At 41.4% G+C, this 23318-nt stretch overlaps 2 protein-coding genes across 2 annotated transcripts; both read left to right on the top strand.

The window, feature by feature from the left end:
• Positions 1–1119: 1119 nt before the first annotated feature.
• LOC146707481 (carbohydrate sulfotransferase 12-like) lies at positions 1120–10570 on the top strand. The gene is made up of 6 exons (XM_085458846.1): positions 1120–1597; positions 2885–3521; positions 3731–3873; positions 6956–7084; positions 7187–7379; positions 9690–10570. Exons 2-6 carry the CDS (start codon positions 2994–2996, stop codon positions 9960–9962), a joined length of 1266 nt encoding a protein of 421 aa, XP_085314972.1. The 5' UTR covers positions 1120–1597; positions 2885–2993; the 3' UTR covers positions 9963–10570.
• Positions 10571–12433: 1863 nt separating this feature from the next.
• ern2 (endoplasmic reticulum to nucleus signaling 2) lies at positions 12434–22978 on the top strand. The gene is made up of 24 exons (XM_085458842.1): positions 12434–12797; positions 13607–13724; positions 13819–13852; positions 14393–14465; positions 14554–14626; positions 14754–14876; positions 14957–15058; positions 15265–15324; positions 15439–15655; positions 15868–15946; positions 16113–16263; positions 17264–17415; positions 17503–17691; positions 18837–18978; positions 19152–19259; positions 19416–19506; positions 20227–20416; positions 20510–20606; positions 20708–20907; positions 21032–21179; positions 21438–21565; positions 21806–21929; positions 22065–22132; positions 22230–22978. Exons 1-24 carry the CDS (start codon positions 12708–12710, stop codon positions 22410–22412), a joined length of 2940 nt encoding a protein of 979 aa, XP_085314968.1. The 5' UTR covers positions 12434–12707; the 3' UTR covers positions 22413–22978.
• Positions 22979–23318: the final 340 nt, after the last annotated feature.

The following is a 23318-nucleotide window of genomic DNA, read 5'->3' as shown; positions in this document are numbered from 1 at the left end:
CATGAACGGCCTGCTAATGGTCATTCTAGAACACCAAAATTGGATTCGAGTACAGACTAGACCACTCCAAAACCTTCATTTTGTTTTTCTGAGCCATTCAGCGGGAGGCTTGATGTAGTGTGTTGGATCATTGTCCTCCTGTCTAACCCAAGGGTGCTTCCGCTTCAAAGCATGAGACATTGTTCTCCATGATTTTCTGGTAGAGAGCAGAATTCATGTTTCCGTCAATTACTTTTCCATGTCCTGAAGCAGCAATCCAGCCCCAGACCACCACCACCAACTTGTTTAACTGTTGCAATGATGTTCTTTTTATGAAAGGCTGTGTTAGTTTCAGTGTTTGTCTCGTCAGTCCACAGAATATTTTCCCAAAAGTCCCAAAAGCTTTTGTGCCCCCCCCTTTTTTTCCCAGCAGTGGTTTTTACCTTAATCTCTCCCATTGTTGCCATTAACTTTTTTTCTCAGCTACGTCCTTAGATTGTGACATGAAGTGTTGCTTTTTGAGCTCTCTGAGCTCTACTTTACCTTGTCAGACAGGTTTTGTTTAAGTGGGATGTCTTGATTCAACATGCCTTGCAATTATCAGGCACGGGTGTGGCTAGTGAAACTGAAATTGGGGGTATGAGTTTGCTGAATGGCAATTACTTTTCACATACAGACCAGGCAGATTTATATAGGTTTATTTTTTCCCATAATAAAACTAGATAATGTATAAAATATAAATACTTAATTTAAAGCACTGTAGCGGAATAAAAAAAACACCAAATCTTTATGCTTTTGAAATGTAATTTTCGTTATATCTGTTCTCTTTTCAAAACACTGACTTTATTATTGTCTGCATGTGAAGCACTTAGAGGATAAGAGTACACTGTAGCTACAAAAAGATGGATTATGCTCTCCCCGGGCTCTGGACCAACAGAGATTTATAATTATTTTAGTTTTTCCCTGGAAGTCCCAAGACCAGTGTGGGAAAAGAAAAATGTGTGTGTTGGGGGGGCGGGTTGGAACACGTGGAATAGTGCGTGGCTGGATTCTGAAAACAAAAATCTATTTTCAAAATCTCGCGAGCCTTTCCTCATTATAGGGCTCATTCCGTCGTCGCTGCTGCTCTGTCTCGCCCTACCTCCCGCCCGCTTGGTCTCATCACCGGGGCAGCCGGACACAGCGAGAGAGACGGGGAGAGAGAGCGAGAGAAGCGGACTGACTATGGAGCTCCTCTGCAGGGTGATATGAAGGATTTAGGTCATGAGCCGTTTTTTTTTTTGTTTTTTTTCCCTCACAGACAGATTAATGTTCAGACCGGCTTAAATTGCTGCCGTGATGCTCCCTGAGTGAGAGAGGTAAAAGAAACAAAAGGAGGCTTTCCTGCTCCTCAGAGCCTGGGTATGATGAGCGGAGTGTGAGCGGATGAAAGTGTGGAGAGAAAGAGGTGCAGTCCTTCTGTGGTTGGCTGCTGCAGGGAAGGAGAAGCTGGAAGAGTCACGTTTGCGTGAGAGAGAAGGGACTGGCCGGTGCGGCCGCAGAAAGGGCGCATTGTAACCTCTGTAGGTTACTCTGTAAACTGAGATTGTTTCCGTCCGACGGCCGGGAGGAGGTCACGGTGAGTCTGCTGCTAAACGAGGAAAATATTAACAGAGATAATAAAGCCTAGTAAGCTGCTTTCAGTGAGAAATGGTTAAGATATTCTAAGGGAAGTAGGGCGAAGGGCCTGCAGCTTGTCACTGAACATTTGAAGTTTTGGATCTTTTCCGTTGATCTCTGCGCGTGCCTTTGCGCGCGCGTGCGCTTGTGTGTAGCGCGTGGCAAGACTGAAGAGACTGTGTGGATGTTTGATTTTCCAGACAGGCTCGTCTTGTCTTCGCGGAGTTTAAATTTAAACCAATGAGAGGAAAAACGCTGCGGAAAAAAACACCTTTCGCTGGAGGATGCTTCTTGCCCTGTCTGAATTTTTTCTTCTGGTTTTAAAAGGCACCATAATTTTTTTTCCACTATAGCAGATGTTTTTTATGGGACAAACAATCAGGGATGTGAACCCTTAAGCAGCCCCTGGTTTGAAGCTGCTTCATCAGCATAACCATTTGTTCACATCTCCCTGTGACAGCTGGGCGCCCCAGGGTGCAGCCTGAGGTTCTCACGGCCTCTGGTTGACATGACACAGGTCAGGAACACAACCTGGCCTATCATAAAGCCCGGCATCAAGTTAGTAAGATACTCTGGCAGCTGTTCTCTTTAAAATGGAAACAAATGCCATAGAGTACTGTGCACCACTGTGCACATCCACCCAGCCATTTTCTTCCCTTATCCAGTTTAGTGTCATCGGGTGAAGGTCGAGCTTCATCTGTTCATCACCACAGTGAATTTTAAGTCAAACAATCAGATAAATACACAATACATGCTTTGCAAATCAGTCAAAATCGATATTTTTCTCAGGAAAACCACCACAGGGGCACGTTTAGCACTGTGCTGCTTCACATTCCTCTTTTTAACAGTGCTCTGTAAGCATTTGAGAGCTGAGGAGTACTTTTGAAACCACCCTAACGTGATTTCCAGCACGTCTCTCTGAAATCTGCGTTAGTGGGGTCTTCGCACACTCCACATCTGCTCTGTTATGACTGTTACTGGGCTTCTTTGCTACTAATGGTTTTACTTTTTGGTGTGTGTAAATGGGATGGAAGAGGTGTAAAATGATTTTAATGGATTTAAAAAAAAAAGTGTGGTATTTCAGTTTTTTAAATCTGGTGGTTTCATTGCTTCAGTTTTTTTTTATTTCTTACAAACTTGAACATTTTAACCACAGTCTAAATGTGCCTAGTGAGGCTATAAATGAGAAGCCGAGGTTTAGTAATGTTTCCTGTGTTTTTTTTTTTCTTTCTTTCTTTTTTTTAAGTTGAATCTTTCAAACAGGAAGTCTGTCCTTCCGTAAGGCGGCCACAATGGAGCTGAGATAAACTCTTCCTCTTTTATTCACCAATTACGGCTCTTGCTGCACTATAAACATGGGAACGTGGCGTGGTCTCCGAGTGGCTTTCATCATGGGATCTTTGTTTATGATCCTGCTTATCATTGTCTACTGGGATGATGTTGGGGGCTTTAGTCTCTACCCGCTGAAGGACCCCAAACACGAGGTGCTTCAGTCCGGATGCTGTGCCCCGACGACTATGAGCCCGCCTCAGACTATGCCCGCCAGCAGAGCCCACACGACTTCTTCCTCCATTGTTTCCACCACCGCTTCTAGTGCTTCATTTAGCCCAAAGGAAGCGGCTCAGGAACATACGGAGGAAGGGAAGGGGAAGCAAAATCATGCACAGAGGAAGGAGGAAACAAAGGAGGATGTAGAGATGGAGATCTCTGCTTATGATAGGGAACAGGAGGCGCGAAAGAAGAGGATTGACGACGTGTGTTCAGGGAAGGAAGACGTGGAAGTCCCCGAAAGGACTCGGCCTTTTTCACAGATCCCCAACAGGGAACTGGATCACCTGATAGTGGACGATACACACCAGATTATCTACTGCTACGTTCCCAAGGTACTGCTGCCTCAGTGAGTGATTATGTGTGGTGTGGGGTGTATATGGGTGGCGAGTCAGTTCACTGTGTGGGGAAAGTAACAAGAGGAGAAGCAGATGTTTAAATCACACTGCTTCATTATTGTTCTTCTCCTTTATGGTCCCCGTTGTCTTCTAAATGGTTTCCCTTTTCTTCCCTCTTCTCTGCCTTGCTGCTGATCTCTGTTTAGGTGGCGTGCACCAACTGGAAGCGAGTGATGGTGGTTCTGTCTCAGTCTCTGATCTCAAGCTCCTCAGGGAAACCCTACACTGACCCAGAGGCTGTACCTGCTGACCTTGTACACAACTCCACGTTGCATCTAACATTTGCCAAGTATGACACACAAATATTGAACCTATAACACGGACAAATATTAGATCAGTTTTGGTGATGTGTTTGCACCGTCATAATAACTCTTTACTTTTGTAAATATTTAATTTGGTGAAATGAAAACTGGTTTATCAGGTTTTTAATGATGAGTAAAATCTCACATCATGATTTCTGTATCTATTTTTTGTGCTCTGTGCCCTTTTTTACCATGCACGGCGAATATTGTGATTTCGGTCTATTCTAATCCAAACTATAAATTGGTTTATTGCTTTAGCTTCATCCTAGCTTGCCATTTATACCACCACCAGCTCATTTCTCTAAAAAATATTATACGTATCAGTTTCAGCTTTATAATAACTATCCAAGTACTGTTGATGTGATAAATGTTCATTTAGTAGTGATCAGACTTGTGAAAAAGAAAAAGAAAGTACTTCTTTCAAATCTAAGATTTTACTTATCAGGAGTCAGGACATAAAATATATCTAGTCACTATCAGGCTCTAAAATTAATTAAATGGGATCTGAGCTGAACAACAACAGACAACTTATAACCCAGTATCATTATTTATTTGCATGGGAAAACCTGGCCGCACACCGTGATTCAGTTGGGTGTAAAACCAGTTTCACTTGAATAACTTGAAGTAATTATTTTCTATTTGACTTTATCAGTCTCGAACATTGATATGGATGAGCTTTGGCTTCTTTACAGAGTTGCTAAAGTTCATTGAGGTACGCGGGAATTCATTTATGCACAGCCAGGGTACAAAAGCCGATGCTCTGGATTGTTTCCCCTCCCCCTTTCCAACAAGCCAAAAAGAGAGTGAAAACTACATTAACTAAATAAAAGAGAAATTAACTGGATTCACAGCGTTAGGAGACTCAAAACTGTCCTAGAAATACTCTCTGCCAGCCACTCGCCTGATCATCGACATCAGAATTTCTTCTTTCAAGTTGTGATGAAAAGTTACATGCAGAAGAAATCACACCCACAGTTTCCTGGCTTTGCAGTGATGGGCTGATAGAGAGGGGCGGACAACCACACATGGAAAACATTCAGTCCTAATCTGAGCATCATTCATTGTATCATTCACAAGTTAGAACCTGTGGGTTGTGATGCTGTAAAAGATGTTACAGAGCCAAGTCATTTATTTATCAATAGCATCTCAAAAGTATGCTGCAGATCGGAGTACACGCGCAGAGGTCCCCGTCCAGAGATAAGCAGACGCGAGTAAATGACGTGCTGAAGGAAAGCAGAAAGAGTTTGTCATCAAAGCAAACTGTTGTCTGTTTGAGATGAAGTGATCTACTGTATTAATTGTAAATTTGCCAGCATTTTGTGCTGCTGTAATTTGGGCTTATTTCTCATTAATGTTGAAGTTAAATGCCACAGCTAGCCAAGTTTAAGTCTTTTGACCGGATCACCTGTGTCTGAAGAGCGAAAAATCAGACTGTTAATCTTCATAGTGGTTCTCATTTAAAAATATCTTACAATATTATTGTAAAAGCTGTGGATATATGTTTAAGTTCTGAACTTTTCGTTGTTTAATTACACAATTCATGAATGAGAGCGGTAATAAATATCCTAACAGGTTTTAGAGGATCTGGGACTATTTAATTATTTTCTAGGTTCATCTTGGCTCAGCCCCCGCTGTTGTTTTCACAAATCCCACTTTATGCACAGCTCTCTTAAAGTTCTGTCACAGCATTTCAGTCAGGTTGAAGTCTGGGCTTTGACTGAGCCTTTGCAATGCTTGGATTATTTTCTTTTTCAACTATTCTGTTATAGATTCACTGCGGCGCGTGGGATCATTGACCTGTCGCATGATCCGATTTCAGATCCAATGTCAGACAGCTGGCCTCGTATTTGACGCCATAATTCTTTGGTACACAGCGAGTTTCATATTCAGCCCAGTGACTGCAGAGTGTCCAGGTTGTGGTTTGTTCAGCTGCAAACCTAAACTGTGCTGCCAGGTTCTTTTTAGTGAGAAAACACTTTTCCTGGTTACCCTTCCAAACTTACAAGACATACTTGTTCAGTCTTTTGCTAATTGCGCTCTCATATTTACATATTTATACATTTAAAATTATATTTTCTTTCTAATTCTTGCTTCCTGAATTATATTTCAGAATCCACACTGCACAAACAAAGCTATTTCATTAGCATTCCTGAGCTGATCTGAGCCTGTTTCTTGTGATTTATTGCTATAATAGCAGAATGACCTTGGTGTCCTCAACAGTACCACTTTTTTCCTACTCTGAAATTAAGTTGCTCATTCTAATAATTTTTGCACTCTAATGGTCTCGGCCTTAATCCTACCTCCAGGGAAGAGTCAATGATTTGAGAATAATTGAGATATTGGCATTTACTTTTTAATTAGTGAGCACCAGAAAGAGGAACGGCAAATGCTAAACAAGTGATGCTTACTATAAATACATCACTGTAGCTCTTCAGAACACTCTGCCTGCTTAGTTTCTTGGGAAAAATGTCGATAAGTCATAAATAAAATTGTCTCCTTAAGCCACACAAGGAAATCAAGACCACCATAGTTTTAAATAACCAAGTCCTCATGCAAAATGTTCTGGAACAGGAAGGCTGCACAGCCAAGAAAAATATATACTCCAAGATGAATGTCTCCCAAACAACTTTCTGAAATGTGAACTGGACTGAATTGAAAGTATGTCAAGCATTAATAAAAAGGAAGGTTCCCCAAAACCTGGAAGTAATTATATTCTCACTTTAAGTTATTTAAAAATGTGTTTCGCAAACAAAATGTGTGAGTTGACGCTTGGAAGGCCGAGCGGAAAGGACAGGCGGAGCTTGGTGCTGCAGCACAGGCAGACCGCTCTGTAGCCCATTGAAGTCGAACATGTGTTTTCCTGTCTGCGTCGTTACACAAGACCTATCCCTTTCCCCTTTGGATGTGATCTGGCTTTGTTCTTCATTCATCTTGTGACTCAGCCACAAATTATCACAGAATTCAGACATGCAGAGTTTGTGTATCCAAGTCATATCTAACTATCACAACTTGAAAAGGAGGTAACCCCAGAACAAGATCTTTAACAGTGCTTTTTATGTGTATTTCTAGATTTTGGCGCCGTTATGGTTCCCTGTCCCGCCACTTGATGGCACTGAAGCTCCAGCATTACACCAAGTTTCTGTTTGTACGCGACCCTTTTGTGCGTCTTATCTCTGCCTTCAGGAACAAGTTTGGAAGGTGTGTGTTTGCTGTTCAAGGAAATGTGCTTCACTTTGCATTAAACAGTAGCCCATGTCATTGATGAATCACTGAAGTGTGCGTATTTGTGTGTGTTTTAAGGCCCAACCAGGACTTCTACAGGCAGTTTGGTTCAGTTATGCTGCGTCGTTATGGCAATGTGTCTGGGGATTTGCCAGAGACCGCGGCCGAGGCATTTAAGGCAGGAATCAAACCAACATTTCAGCAGTTTATCACATACTTGCTAGATCCAGAGACTGAGAAAGAGAGCATCTTCAACGAACACTGGCGGCAGGTGATTGCCTCACACAAACAGACGCATGCATTTTAACACGTGCAGGTTAAGGAAAGATCGTTCATTAAAATCATGGGGTGTATTTAACACATTTATTAGACCATCACCCACTGTAAGGCTTATTCCACAGCTTCCATAAATTAACAGTACTGGTAGTTACTTAAAAAACCTTCTTATAATAGGTAATCCACCCAATGATATTTTTAATACTAAAATATAATTATTGTGTCATCCAAAAAAAACAGAGGAGAAAAAACTGTAAAACACATGATTATTTTTTGATTAAGATGCCAAATCATTTATTTGAATTCCTGAACAGGAAAATCTGGTAGTGGTCGAATTTTATGCTTGATTACTTTCAGACTTCTTAGAGAAGTCCTGGTCGACAGTATAAAAATGAATTCAGCTTGTTATTTGACTACAAATAAAATAATTTCTTAGTTTTAAACTCGTTTTTGGCAGATTTCTAAAATATTTGTGTTTCTTTCTGCTGGCAGACAAATGGCAAATGATCTGACATATTGAGTATTGTTTCACTACCTGGTCATTAACAGGTGAATTAGCATAGCGTTATTCACATTTTATCAGTTTAACACTTTCAAGTTTCTGAGTTTTGATGATTTTAAACATTTCAAGTATGAATGTTTCATATTTAAGGGTTTACGTGGACTTGCTTCACATCCTTTGAATGAATTTAGTTGTCAAAAGATGGACCATACAGTTTGTACTAATGCAACGTGCATTAGTACAAACACAACGGTGCAATGTATTTGGACAAACTGTGCTGTCAGTAAAGGAAACTACACACTGGAACAGCATAACAATGGCAATAAAGCAGCACTTTCCCTATAATAGGTGATTTCTAGGCTTTACCTTGAGTTTTTTAGCACAATACCTGCATCACAGTTATATCTCAGCCATATTAGATATTCAGAAAGAGAGATGAGATGAACCCAGGTGAGATATTCAGAATGAGGGGACAATAGCTAAAAAGAAAGGACAGTAGTTAGCTGGAGAGCTATGTTTTGAACTAGAGATCAAATAAAATATTACATAATTGGTATTATCAAAGCACCTCACAGTGAAGTGCTGCATGTCTGATGGAATACATAAATATAAAGTGAAGGAACATTGTGAAAACACATCAGATCTCAATGGGGAGAAATTCATGCTGGACATCTCTACTATTATGGACTACATAATATGTTAGGAACCAAAGGATGTCACATTGTTGATGGAAATGAAAATTCAGCAACTCATAATGTTGTTTGAGTTGTTGTTATTTAGCCCCCCATGTGCTTGTATATATGCCTGTCAAAGTTGGGGCATTCTCCTAATGAGATGATGTCCATGGACCAGGGCATTGCTGAGCTCCTGGACAGTCTGAGGTGCAACTGGCAGCACTGGGTGGAGTGAAACATAATGTCCCAGAGGTGTTGGACTTAGGTCAGGTGAGCGTGGGGGTCAGTCAATGGTATCAGTTCCTTAATCGTCCAGGAACTGCCAGCATACTCTTGTCATATGAGGCTGGGGATTATCGTGCACCAGGAGGACTCCAGGACCCACTGCACCAATGTAGGCTCTGACAGTCGGTCCAAGGATTTCATCCTGATACCTAATGACAGTCACCGTGCTGTTAGCCTAGCATACAGAAGTTTGTGCATCCCTCCAATGCTATGCCTCTCCAAACCATCACTGACCCACCATTTACCACAGGCATGCTGAGCTATGTTACAGGCTGCATAACGTTCTCCACGACTTCCCCAGACTCTTTCACGTCTGTTACATGTGCTCAGGGTGAACCTGCTCTCATTTGTGAAAAGGGTAGGGTGCCAGTGGTGGACCTGACAATTCTGGTATTCTATGGCAAACGGCAGTCAGGCTCCACGGTGCCAGGTAGTGAGTACATTCACACCAGTGGCCTGGCTCTGGCAGTGCTCATCTTGTTCCTCCTTGCACAAAGCAGAAGATAACACTCCCACTTATGGGTTAAGGACCTTCTACGGCCCTGTCCAACTGTCAGAGAGTAACTCCAGAAGGCAGGCAATCTCCTCCATGACTTGATGCATGACTCTGATTAAATAGCGTTTCTTTATTTTTTTGTGTATTTTGGATGGATTAATGAGGAAGCCTGTGTATTCAAATCCATTTTAGTAATAAACACAAGAGTATAGTTGTGTGTCTCCTTTTTTCTTGAATGCCAGTATATGTGCACAAACAGTCAATTATTAGAGGCAGATAGACAAAGTCACAAACACACACAAACTAATGCAGTTTTTAAATGATACTCCTGCTTTTGCTGTGTTTCAGGTCTACCGTCTGTGCCACCCCTGCCAGGTGAAGTATGACTTTATCGGAAAGCTAGAAACCCTGGAAACAGATGCAGAGCACCTGTTGAAGCTTCTGAAGGTGGATCATCTGATACGGTTCCCCTCAGGGGCTCAAAACAAAACTGCAGCCAGCTGGGAAAGAGACTGGTTTGCACAGATTCCCATTTCAACACAGAGACAGTTGTACAAGCTGTATGAGCTGGACTTTGAGCTGTTTGGATACCCCAAACCTGACAGCGTGCTTCACCAGTAGACCATACCAAGCCAAAGGCCCGGACGCTGCACTGTGTGTAGCGCCTTCACCTTCCCTGCCTGCGCACAACGAGCACATGCCTTTAAAAAACAGTCTGTGAAGCTGTGTGTTTAATTTGTTTTATGCATACCTCAAAAGACAAAAGTGCCTGTCTGCATTATTTTATTTTTGACATTATATCATATCCAAAGTGCACCAGCTTACAAGTTACTTTATCCCAGTCTGTGTTTCCTCATGCAATGGCACTTTAAAGAGTATTTTTTGAATGCGGTATTTTGGTAAGTCATGAGTGAAGGTCTTGGGCTGCATGTTAGCTCACATTTCTGAGGGGGAAGTATGCAGAAAAATAAAGAGTTTTTAAATTACTGTGTGATCCTCTGTAGGTAATTTGTGTTTAAACTTTCTCAATTCAAAATTTGATTTTAATCTCTAATTACTTATCACTGGAAGTGCTACGAAGCTTGAGAAAACATCTATAAATCCTCTGTCTGCTTTGGTTCTGGAGGCATTTTGTCAAGTCTTCAGATCTCAGGTTGAGGAATAAGTGTTTTGCAAATTAGGAGGAACTGTCACTCATTTTTAAAAGATCCATTAAAGCCATTTTTTTTAATCTGTATGTGAGTGCTTCATGAAAGTGGAGTAATAAATCCCTGGTCTATTTACCTTTAAGTATACTATAGAGGCAGAAGTTTGAATAAAATAGAACACATTAGTCCATCCATACTGCACAGTCTCGACACAAGTCACTTCACACTGATCTGAATCATTTGAGCATAAAGAATTCAGCTAACTCAAACGATGAACCTGTCTTGTTTCTACACAAAATAGACAACTTTGCAAAGAATCAGTTTTAAATTGTAACTATAGGCACGTTGTTACTCACAAAAACACATACAATGTGTAACAAAAATAATATTTTCCCCATTTTCTTAGTTGATTGTACAAAAGTTCCAAAGTTCTATTTTTGACAGGCATAAAATAGAACTTTTGTATCAACAAGGTGATACCATTTCCCCCCTTAAAGTTTGTGAAAGTTGAATTCAAAAGAAGAAAAACTATAAAGATCAGATAAACCATATCTGAAAGTCGTGTATGTAAGAAATAAAAAAACCAAAAACAGTAAAGTCCTGACACAGGACCTGAGAAATCCCTTCAGCTGATCTATCTACTGTTCAGTGAAGCCTCAACAGGGGTGACCGACAAGAAGCCATTCTTCATGAAATAGATAGGCTGAGATATGCTAACTTACACAAGAACTGGACTGAAAACACAGCACACAGAAAAGTACAGTCTGATTTTGCTCCACCATTTAACCCTTGTGTTGTCCTTGTGTTGTCATCAAGAGTATGGGAATCCTGAGGACATTACAAGGGTTAATTCCAACTGGAAAGGATCTGATCAGCGTGACAGTGATCACAAACACACCTGACACAGCAGTAAAGCATACCTGAATAAAAAAACACAGTGGAACACCATCAGTCATTGATTGACCTCCCTGGAGCCCGGACCACAACATTACTGAAGCAATGTGGGATCATCTTACCAGAGGACAGAAGGTAGCCAACACCCAAAGAAGAGTTTTGAATGTCCTTCAAGAAGCCCAGAGAACTATTCCCGAAGATCACTTAAAGAAATTAAAAGAAAGCTGCCTAAGAGAGTTCAGGCTGTTTTGAAGAATACCAAATATTGACCTACAGGCTACACAGAATTATAACAACTGCCTTATATACTGTATTTCCATCTATTTTTGGATGTTTAAAAAAAACCCCACTGCATCTCTTTCCCATTTTCCAGTAATGAGACTAAAGATGATTTAATGGTAATGTATGATTCAGAGCCAAACTGAAATTAGATACTTAAAAACAACAACAACAACAAAACAATGTCTTTTTATTAAGAGTTTTTCCTCTATACATATACACAAAAAGAGAGGAAAATGATTACAGATGATCAGCACATTCGGGGTAATTAGCCCATACACTTAAGGTTGTGAGATAAAAAAGAAAAAAGAAAAGAAAAAGAAAAAAGTGAAATAAAGAAAAAGAGAGAAATGTAAACATAAGTATAATATTTCCCCAGATAACATAATCCCTGCAAAATAATCCCATTCATTCCCACCGAGGTCAGATACCTTTTTTAAAACTAAAAAATAACACAGAATTTCCTTCCCTGTATTAAAGTGAAGTGCAAGTATAATTCGTTATATTACCTAACTAAACGGACTTTCCACCACTGATAGGTGTGTATAGGCTTTTTTGGGCGGGGTGCTGAGAGAGAACAAAAAACAATGCCTCCACTACTTTCGATTGCACAAAGACCCCCTCTTGTTGCGTTTACACCTGCCCTGTTGTCTTTTTCCACGTGTTCCAGCCATTTCCACAGTTCCTCCCCTTCTGCTCCAAATATCTCCTCTCATTGGTGTAGCTTCCTGTCACTCAGCTGGGGTAGGTCTTTGAAAAGGGCCCGCCCACCTGTCCGCTTGACAGTTCGTTACTGACGTCACCGAATCCGTCCCATCACGGAAATATGGAGTAGTGACAGGAGATGTTACGCTGCGTTTGTTATGGCTTTAAAGCGGCACTTCGAGCTTTGAATGTTCGTTTTTAGTGGCTGGCCGCATGGATTTAGCGATGTTAAACGCCCGAGGTTAACTTACGAACAGTGGCTGGCAGGCGCTGGAAATGGAAAGAGACTTCGACCTCTGTTTTTAGTTCAGTACCGTCAGTTGTTCGTTTATTAAGAGCCATGAAACAAAGTGTTTTAGGGGTCATGGGGGCTGTGGGGCGCCTGATCCTGTCTCTTCTCCTGCTGTCGTTGGAAGGCAAGCTGGTTCAGGTAAACTTTGAGTTGTGTGGCGCTTTCTGCTTCTCTTGTTGTGAACACTGTTTTTGTGTTTCTATTTATGCCTAACGGAACTCCCAAATGGCATGTGTGTCTATTTCAGGCTCTAGCAAAGTTGCGGTGATATGATGGGACTTTTAACGTCTTTAGCTAGCTAGCTAGCTAGCTCACTCGTCAGAAGAAAGTTAATTGTGTGTGTGTGTGTGTGTGTGTGTGTGTGGGGGGGGGGGGGGGGGGTGTGGAAGAGAGAGAGAGTCAGCTTAGTTTGCCTGCTTCACTTGTACCTCTGCTTCAGGTTTACTCTCCTGCTAATGTATAAATATGGGAGAGGTGGACTCTCAGACACAGTCGAAGGGAACTTATCTCGACTTAAAGTGATTTAACTTTAATCTTAACATAAACTAAACTTAAAGGCAGTCAAGTCCCCACTTTGGTTAAACAACTGTATCTGCCCACAGCGTGAGTAATACAAATACACTTAGGTTAACACCCCTCGGCATATGGTGTCGAGTTTTGGAGGGCAGGGCAAATAAGGATATCCTGCTAAATCAGGAACACAGTGCACTTATTGAGTAGAAACTCACTGCAGGCCATTACAATCAACCCCCCACCCCCCAGTGGTGGACCTGACACACACACACACACACACACACACACACACACACACACACACACACACACACACGCGCGCTATGCTGAAATCTTCGACACATGACACGACTGACCTCAATGTCAGACAGCTGTTCTAAAGTGTGTGTGTGTGTGTGTGTGTGTGTGTCTAATTTCTTCTGGCGACCCTTCAGGTTGGTGGGGTCAGATCAGTCACCCTTCCAGAGTCCCTCCTGTTTGTCTCCACTCTGGACGGTAGTCTGCATGCTGTCTCCAAACAGACAGGAGACATCAAATGGACTTTAAGAGAAGGTCTGTACACAAGGAGTCAGTACTGTTTACTCTGTTGTATTTAATTATTTTTTTAAAAACATACATCATGAAGTTGCTCTTCTAATTCTTTCAGACCCCATTATTCAAGTTCCTGTCTACCTCACAGAGTAAGTAACATAGAGACACACAGACATGGGGCCCTGAGTACCACTACTCAGAATAATAGCTTAACTTTCCTTAAAGTGTCCGTTTTCCGTTTTTGTGCTTTTAGACTTATCTCAGGAAGAGTGAGCCACAAGCCTTATCATCTAAATGCATAAACAGTTTACATAACTGTGGAAATTCTTCATCAAGTCTTGTGATTGCCTTTAAGCAAAGCATGGATCACACCAGAAAATCCTGTTTTAATAATAAACTCCAAACCTTAGTTTAAGACAAAGCTGATATAATTAAGTTTGAATCATATATTGATAGGGCAGCACGGTGGTGTGATGGTGCCCTTTCTGTGTGGAGTTTGCATGTTCTCCCCGTGTCTGTGGGGGTTGCTCCCACAGTCCCAAGAGATGCAGTTAGGGGGGTTAGGTTAACTGGTGATTCCATATTGCCCATTTCTATAAGGAAGTTGTGTTATTGTTGTATAGATTGTATAGATGTTCTCTTTTTTTTTGATAGTGATTCATTTCTAAATTTGTGCACATTTCATTTAGACCAGGTTTCCTCCCAGACCCCAATGATGGCAGTTTATATGTACTCGGTGGAAAGCACCAGGAAGGTTTGATGGTAAGGATGCTTGTTTGTGTTATATTTCTTATATTTAAAAAAAAAAAAAATAGAACTTGTTTGATTTATTGTATTGATAAATCTGCAGAAACTTCCTTTTACCATCCCTGAGCTGGTACAGGCAGCTCCCTGCAGGAGCTCTGATGGGATACTCTATACAGGTCAGATTAGCACATTTTTGTTTTGTTTTTTTTTTTTTTTTACATTTTTTATCAGCATGTGTGAAACAGACTGTCATAAAAGGAGACTCTGACCTACATCGCTGCTGTTCGTTAATAATCTTCGCAGGTAAAAAGCAGGATGTGTGGTTTGTGGTGGATCCTGAAACCGGTGAAAAGCAAACCAGTTTAACAACCTCCACCTCTGACTCCATCTGTCCCAACAGTCCCCTGCTCTACATTGGACGCACAGGTACGTCTGCACAGGTGGCTGCACCCGCTCGCGTGGCTGAGGGTTGAAGGTTGATGGGCGTCACTGTTTGTTTTTCCCAGAATATGTTGTTACCATGTTTGATACGAAGACACAAGAGCTGCGATGGAACGCCACATACAACGATTACTCTGCTCCACCTTACGACGAGAAGCAAGACTACAGTACGTCCCTGCACGCACAATCAGTTGCTGAGTGTGAATACAGTTGTTTTGCCAGGATTATTGTGACATTGCACAAATGTAACTCATGATTATCCATTATTGTGTATTTTGATACAGACTCTAGGTTATATTTTACATGTAAACAGCTGGTTAAAATGATCCCAGACACTTCCAACACTAACCTGTTGCCTCTGGTTTCCTTATAGAAATGGCCCATCTTGTTTCCAGTGGTGATGGTCTTGTTGTGACAGTTGACAGAGAGTCAGGTAGGGGGAGGTGTGTGGTTTTATCCCTTTGTGAATATTTTAACATCTCATATGACTGATGTGTTCCTTAACAGTCATATTGAGGGTTTTAAGTCCCGTATTGTTGTTTTCCAGGTGATGTCCTTTGGAGTCAGAACTATGGGTCGCCAGTGATCGGCGTCTACCTGTACTCTGGAGACTCGCTGAGACACGCCCCCCACCTGTCCCTTGCAATGGAAACACTGCGTTTTCTCACATTCTCGTCTGCTGGCAACCAGGCAGATGCACACTCCACTTTGAAGTGGAGCTATCAGTTTGTGAAGGAGCAAGCCACTGCACAGACTCAACTTGTGTAAGAAGAATTGTGTTCACTGAAGAATAAAGGATTGTTTTGTTCAGTCTCTGAGTTCCTTATTGATTGTTATTCATGATGATCTAACGCAGGAAAGAGCGTATGATGTTTTAAATTGCTACACAGTCATGACTCTCATTTGATGCACAGTTAGGTTCATGAATATTTGGACAATGACTGAATTAAAATAACTCAGCTTTTATTTCCTTAAGGCCCACTCTCTATGTGGGAAAGCTGGACTCCCACCTCTATGCTTCGACTTCTCTTGTGCACCACGGAGTCTCATTAGTGGTGAGTTCAAATATATAATCAGTTTTAATATCCAAACATCAGCACCCACTTTCCTCTAATATCATCATCTGTAAATGCTAAACAGTGTATCCAGTCAGCTGATGATTGAGGTGATAATGGGGAAAGTCCACTCCTGACTCATCTGTGCTCTTTGTTGCCACGGCAGCCTCGGGGACTGACCCTGGCACGGATCGACGGTCCACTGACGGCTGAGGTGACGGTCAGAGAGAGGGGGGAGTGTGAGATCACACCATCCACCGATGTGCGCTATCCTCCGGGGAGCATAAACAGCCAGAAAAACCACTGGCTGCTTATAGGTAAACGTGTTCAAACACACAGACAGCTTTCTTTATTAAAAATAAATGAGTCCTTCAGACACTAATCAACAGAAATGACAACATTTGTATTAATGAAGTTATTGTCCAGAACTAGACAAATGGCTGCTGGTTTGTATTTCTGTGTATTTAAAAAAAAAAAAAAAAAAAAAAAAAAAGCTGACCTGAACATAACAATGACACCTCCTTGCAGAGAAAATTGCAGTGAAGAAAAACGAGTGAGCTGCAGGCTAACCTCACAGGCACAAACTCAGAAATAAAAGTGTTGACATAAATGACGTTTAAATCAATTAAAAATAATAATAAAATGAAGCATTTATCGATTCACAGAACGTAACATGAATTTGTGTGTTCATTTGCTTCTGTATTTATTTACCTTTCTGCTAATTCATCTATCCTTTACTCAAATAATTTGCATACTGCTTCAGTATGCAAATGAGTGGGCTGCTATCCAAAGAGTGCAATGGGGTCAGTCTTATGCATATTGTTTGGCTCACAAATGTAATGGCTGCCTCCACTTGTTAGATCGCTGTAGACCTAATTAATCTAGCCGAAAACAACACTGTCAGTAAGGAATGATTAATGAGGAAAATAACTAATTCAGTACAAATGTAAACAAATACACACCCATGTCAAAATGGAGATATTTATTTGGTGTATCATTTTCTAAGTTAGTGCATATATACTCTTGCTACATTAAATAATTATCTATTTAAGTATTTAAATATATTAAAAATGATATTCACATAAGCAGTGGAGCATTAAGATTAATATCCTTTTTCTTTATTTTTCATGGTAAGAGTTCTGGTGTAGGAGCAAAGTCTTTGATTTATGCATCAAACCCCCCCCCCCCCCCCCCCCCCCAAAAAAAAAAACAAAAAAACAAAAAACCCAAACAAAACAAACAAGCAACAAAACGACAAAATCCCACAAAAAACTTGTGCAGATGTAAATGTATTTGATCTGTGTTTTGCTGCTTCAGGTCACCATGAGCTCCCCCCAGTAGCCCACACAACCATGTTGAGAGATTTTCCCACCACCCTGCAGCATTCTGGTGAGGCGGTCATCCCCCCTCGATCTTCTGCCTCCACTGCCTCCCCGTTGTCCCCTGCCTCCCACTACCATCAGCGCTATGTGAGTCACAACTTTAAAAAAAAAAAAAAAAAAAAGTATCCTCATCATCTAATTTTTTTTTTTTTTTCTCTTTCTTGTGTATCTCAGTTTCAAACATTAGCTGGCAGACATAGTGACGCTAAGGCTAACCAAGGAGGGGCTGATGGGAAGACATCAGGACAGGATCAGAGGTCAGCCACCGTGCTGCCTCTCTATGTGACTCAGGACCGTCTGACTCTGGCTGTCGTGACTCTGCTGCTGGGAGGATGGCTCGCCTTCATGTTCACATATCCCATCGTGAGTTTTTGCTTCTTTTTTTTTTCTTTTTTAAAGAATTAAATGAGGTGATCACTAACCCTCCTTTCTAATCAATAATATGCAGTATCACCCATATAAGCTTATGAGCATGCCTTAGTATGAACATGAGAAATGGGAGTAAACCGCTGCTCATTAATAAAGTCATTACATGTTTTAGAAAGAAAAGCAAACTACAAAGGTGAGAATTTATGGTTTTGTCTGGGTTTCTGACAAAGGTGCTCTGATTTAATGGTGGCAGGTGGGATGCCCCTGTAAGTGACCTGTGATTGTCATTAAATCCAAAACAGTGTGATGGAAAAATTCCTGCTGCTCCCAGTTTTCCTCCACCCACCTTGTTCCTCTACTTAAGTTAGAAAGCTGTGTTCCTATTCCAACATGTCATTCATTGACCCTTAGAGAACAGAGATCATTGTTTCATCTTCAGCTGTTGTTTACTCATGCGGGCTTGGTAATGAATGGTGACAGTACAAGCGAGAGATGAAGAGCGTTTCCACTCTGTTTGAAAAACCGAGGGCTGTAATGCTTTTTAAAATGCAGCCTCTTTTGTGTCTGCGTCTCATTTTTTGGGCTGTTGAAGCTCCCCTCAGCAGCACTTGGAATAGAAACAAATATGCTATCTGGACGGGTTTCAGCCAGATACAGTAACTAAGCCTCAGGCTGTTATCGTGTCACGCCACATATCATGAACAGGACATTCAGTTATTGCAGCAGGTTATTTGCTCAATGCCACTGCGTGATAGACAAATCATATTTACAGCAAAGCTTATCCTCACAGCTTCAGTAGCACCTTCCTGCATATATATGCATTTCCTAAGTATTGTTTTTGCAGAGTTTAATAGGCTACAGAGTGTATGTGATTAGCAAAGAAAAAAGTATATTCCCCACTTAATCTAATAAATCATAGTTTGAAACAGCGATTATGGAACAAACTGCAGATAAAGTGCACATTTATTTGTCTTGTTTTTGTTTTTAAGCTTCTTTTAATTGGCTTACTACTGAGACTGAATCGCAGTTGCCATGTTTTTGAGTGTGTGGACAGTTTACTAATCTTATATTTTCAGTACTGACCTTTTGAACTCAACCTTCTTGTTTGATGTGTTGTATATCGATATGTGTCTCTCCAGCGTGCAGCTCAGCAGTTGAAAGCTCAAAGACAGCTGGAGGAAGCCTTTGAGTCTCGTCTCCAGCGCATGCAGACAAATACGCAGGCACAAACCTTGGTTTCTTCAGACCCACCTCCTTCTACTGATGCAAACATCTCAAGCGGTGTGTAACTTAAAAACCAAGTTCTCTATCGCTCTGTGCTTGTGAGTGCAGTGATGGTGATGAGAAATGAAGAATTAATAAAACCTGTCATTATTGAGGCCCAGATTAACCTGGGCTTAGTATAAGTTTTAATACCTGCAAGAGTCTTATTCAGACTGCATATCTACACCTAGACCCGTTGCCTGCATCTACAGAAGCTCCACCTAGTCCTCACAGTCGCAGCAGCAGCAACACATCGCATGGAGATAAAAATGGCAAGAATGGACACAAACCCACAGCAGGTGAAACGCAGCATATTTGGCAAATTTGCCTCAAGATGCTTTTGGGTATAAAAACTCAACAGAAAGCATTACTGGGGGGGAATCACTGTTGCTCCTTCACCTTAAAGATGAGCTACATTTAGTTTTCCTTTCTTTATTTTTTTTTCTATTTCTCAGAAGAAAACAGTGAGGAGGTGCACGTGGGTAAAATCTGCTTCAGTCCCTCTGAGGTGCTTGGACACGGCTCTGCAGGAACATTTGTCTTCAGGTACGATATGTTTGTAAGCAGAAAACTGTATCAGTGGATTTTCATGATTTTAAGCAAAAGAGAAAACTTGTATCATATTTTTGTCAAGAATTCTTCTTAAGCATCTAAAACGTAGCACGCTGTTTTCAGTGCCCATCACAAACAGCACTAATTCTCTGTATGTTTTCCTCATGATTACGATATTAATCATTATCCTTAATAAGGATGAGGACGACACCTCTGCACCCAAAATGATGAGTTTTTACACTTCAGTGTATGTCAATAAAGACATGGTTTGATGACCATTAGGATAGTTTTCTTATTTTATTTTTCTGAGGGTAGCTGCTTAGGCAGAGACAATCCTCACTAACCTGCATGCATCAATACAGAAACGCTCCAATCAGGAAACAAAGGTTTCAAGGGTTACTCCTGGTAGGCTGTGAACGGGTAAAGAGTTAAAAACTAGAGAGGGAAGAAATGGATGTTTATCTGATTGTGTTTTTTGACTTTACTAAGGTCTATACTATAGCTAGTGGTGTGACTGGATGTGAATAGGAACTCATTCAAAGCTAAGGTGACCACAGGTTGAAAAACTTGACTCATGTCTTTGAAAATATTACAAGCACCAAAATATAGAGCACACAGATGTCAGTATTTCGTACTCCTACTCTCTATAACAGCAAAACATCGAAATCTTTTTGAACAACACACATGCACATAATCATGTTATGGGGATTTTAGGGGTAAATTTGACGACCGCCTCGTTGCCGTGAAGCGAATTCTGCCAGAGTGTTTCGAGGTGGCAGAGCGAGAGGTGCAGCTCCTGCGAGAGTCCGACACGCACCCCAACGTCATCCGATACTTCTGCACAGAGCGAGACCACCTCTTCACCTACATCGCCATCGAGTTGTGCACCGCAACTCTGCAACAGGTTGGCGCTACAGTGGACTGTCACTGAGATCTCCGCTTTTGACTGTTAATTGAATTATCTCTAAGACATTTGTTTTGTCTGTATTCACTGCAGTATGTGGAAGATCCGTCCTCCTTTCCTGAGCTGAGTCCTATAACTCTGCTGGAACAGACCATGTGTGGCCTCTCACATCTCCACTCACTCAATATAGGTCTGAGACACACACACACACACACACACACACACACACACACACACACGTATATTTACATACACTATTACTTACCTTTCCTCCATCCTTTATCCGTCTAGTCCATCGTGACCTGAAGCCTAGAAACATCCTGCTTTCTGGGCCGAGCGCACTGGGTCGGGTCCGAGCTCTCATCTCGGATTTTGGGCTCTGTAAGAAGATTCCCGACGGTCGGAGCAGCTTCTCTTTGCGTTCTGGAATACCAGGAACTGAAGGGTGGATAGCTCCTGAAGTGCTGCGAGACAACCCTGAAAATAAACCGGTAGGCTGCAAACATCTTTATAAAAACTGCTAAACTCTTCTCAATAATAAGCCAGGTTGGTCTTTAGAGTGAGAAGTACTTCATTGGCCTGTTGGTAAAGGTGTTTCTCGTCTCATCTTTCCAGACAGCAGCCGTGGACGTGTTTTCAGCAGGCTGTGTGTTTTACTACGTAATCAGCAGGGGGCAGCACCCCTTTGGCGATGCACTGAGAAGACAGGTCAACATCCTGTCAGGAGAGTATTCGCTCTCACACTTTATGGAGGATTTACATGGTGAGTGTCTTTCACTCGTGCCTCTCTCCTTAGTAGGTCCTATGATGTGAAAATGGAAAACTGTCCATGCTTTCATACGTGAGCACCGTTTAGCCACCAGACTTTGAACCGGTTCATCAGTTCAAAGATGCTTTTGGCTGCAGTTTTTCCAGTTACCTGCGTGAAATTGATGCTTTGCTTGGCCTCTTTTGTAAACTGTGCTCAGATCACATCACATGTTACTAACTGGAAAACATTTATATTTGCTGGTCTTATTAGATGATGTCATCGCACAGGATCTGATAGAGCAGATGATCAGTGCTGAGGTGGAGTCACGCCCCTCCACCGCCTGCGTGCTCAAACATCCGTTCTTCTGGAGCCCCGAGAAGCAGCTGCTATTTTTCCAGGTGTGTTGCCTCAGTTGCTCTGTGGTCACTCGTTTATAGCTGCATGTAGACATTGAAATCTAATAATAAAATGATTACTTTTATTATTTCTACTTTAAACGTTCTACTTTATTGATATTGAGATTTAGAGATGGGCTATGAAAAGATGTTGTGGTGAATTTATTTTTGTTTGCTTTGTGTTTGCAGATTCTGTGAGCAGTGTTATTTATTTATTATTTTTATGTCTATGTTTGTTTAAAGGATGTGAGTGACCGCATAGAGAAGGAGCCTGCAGACAGTCCAATTGTAGTCAGATTAGAAACTGCAGGAAGATTAGTCGTCCGAACCAACTGGAGGATGCACATCTCCGTGCCTCTGCAGACAGGTTTGCACACACAGACACAACCTCGTAGCTCTACATGCATGCTTAACATCTGTGCAGGACAATAAACCTGTAATGCTTTGTTTTGTTTTTTTTGTTTTGTTTTTTCTCCCCCCTCCTCCTCCATGGGCGCCCCAGACTTGAGGCGGTTCAGGACCTATAAAGGAAACTCGGTGAGAGACCTGCTGAGAGCCATGAGGAATAAGGTCAGCCAGCATTACAATCATTAGATTCATGCAGAATTATCTTCAACTTTTTATGTTTTTGACTTTTTTTGTTTTGTTTTTTGCATTTACATTACAGAAGCATCACTACCACGAGCTCCCACCAGAGGTGCAGGAGACTCTTGGTGAGCTGCCCGAAGGCTTCGTCGGGTACTTCACATCACGGTTTCCACGGTTACTGATGCACACACACGCTGCGCTGCAAATCTGTGCCCATGAAAGACTGTTTCACCCTTACTACCTACCCCCCAATGCCAAATAGCTTTCACAAGGCTATGCACTCCACATTTCATGTGCAGGGCCAAGTAAAAGAAATCCCTGACTGTACCCTGTTATTGCTTTTGTAAAGCCTGTGCTGTTCTTCAGGGGAAGTTGCAGCTGCTCTGAAAATATTTTTATAGAACTTGGTTGTTTTATAGATTAATTTTATTGTATTTTTTATTTCTTCCCTACTTAAAGAATGTATATATTTGTATTAATAATAGGATATGTTTTTAAACTAGATCTCAGTCAAATTACTTTTTTTTTTTTTTTTTTTTTTTTTTTTTTTTTAAAAGAGAATTGACTGGTCATAAGGTGCTGTGTTTATTTGTGTAGAAAATAACCTGCCCTTGAGCAAGTACATTGTGAAGCACAAGTTAAAATCAAAGGTGAAAACACAGTGATGGCCGCTTTTATTGAACTGAAACCAAATGAAGTAAAATTATGATAAGTTATATTAACTACTGAAAATAGCCTCTCTGACAGTGGGGATAGTTTTACAGGTTGACAGAATCATGTAGACTGATGCATAATAACTCTGACATGATTAAAGAGTGTGCTGAAGAACTGCAGCAGATCTTGTCTTCATGTTGTCAGCGTAGAGGATAATAACTGGGTGTGCAAACGTTGTTGAAGCTGTAGGTAAAGCACACACCGCAGATACTGAGGTACACAGTTACACAAGGCTACACACTAATGTTCATGCTGTGCTTTCTTTAACTGTTCTGGAGACAGTGCCGTACCTGCATAAGTGAAGGTAGTTATACAGCTCCACCCAGGCATGTTGCCCACTAAAGAGAATACAGTGAATATCACAGTCAGACATCACTGACACACTTCATACGTGGGTAAAGCTGTGAAAACTTGGAAGTTTATTTCTGGTAGAAGACTTGAGGCCACACATCTC

This window comes from Copadichromis virginalis, linkage group LG6 (genome assembly GCF_057382275.1).
Source record: "Copadichromis virginalis isolate Kocher_CV1m ecotype Utaka linkage group LG6, C_Virginalis_male_GT1.1, whole genome shotgun sequence".
Lineage (NCBI taxonomy): Eukaryota > Metazoa > Chordata > Actinopteri > Cichliformes > Cichlidae > Copadichromis > Copadichromis virginalis.
Note: the sequence above shows the minus strand (reverse complement) of the source record. Positions and strands in the feature narration are given on the sequence as shown.